The sequence below is a fragment of the Nestor notabilis genome, unplaced genomic scaffold (assembly GCF_000696875.1).
Source record: "Nestor notabilis isolate BGI_N333 unplaced genomic scaffold, ASM69687v1 scaffold23290, whole genome shotgun sequence".
Taxonomy (NCBI): domain Eukaryota; kingdom Metazoa; phylum Chordata; class Aves; order Psittaciformes; family Psittacidae; genus Nestor; species Nestor notabilis.
This window is the reverse complement of record NW_009911851.1, coordinates 5,941-6,157: the sequence shown is the minus strand read 5'-3', so window position 1 is coordinate 6,157 and position 217 is coordinate 5,941. Positions and strand designations below refer to the sequence as shown.

The 217-nt window shown below is 65.9% G+C and overlaps 1 protein-coding gene across 1 annotated transcript in view; it reads right to left on the bottom strand.

The window, feature by feature from the left end:
• Positions 1–6: 6 nt before the first annotated feature.
• Positions 7–217, bottom strand: part of LOC104407418 (neurogenic locus notch homolog protein 1-like) — a gene marked incomplete at both ends in the record, with an annotated part of 6,067 nt that continues 5,856 nt past the window's right edge. Inside the window, one exon of the mRNA XM_010016701.1 lies at positions 7–120. Within this exon, the coding sequence (XP_010015003.1) occupies positions 7–120 (114 nt within the window). The remainder of the gene's footprint in view (positions 121–217) is intronic.

Here is a 217-nt window from a genome sequence, read left to right as displayed (position 1 = left end):
CCTCACCTTCGGTGCACTCGCAACTGTAGGTGTTGGGGCCATCCACACACTTGGCACCGTTCTTGCAGGGGGTGCTGGCGCACTCGTCGATGTCGAACTGGCAGAGGTGCCCGTTGAAGCCTGGAATGGAAGGAGAAGTCACGTCCCCACACAGCGCCTGGACCCACTGGTCTCCCCCCACCACCGGGCAGATCCCGCCGGGCCCCCCGCATCCCGG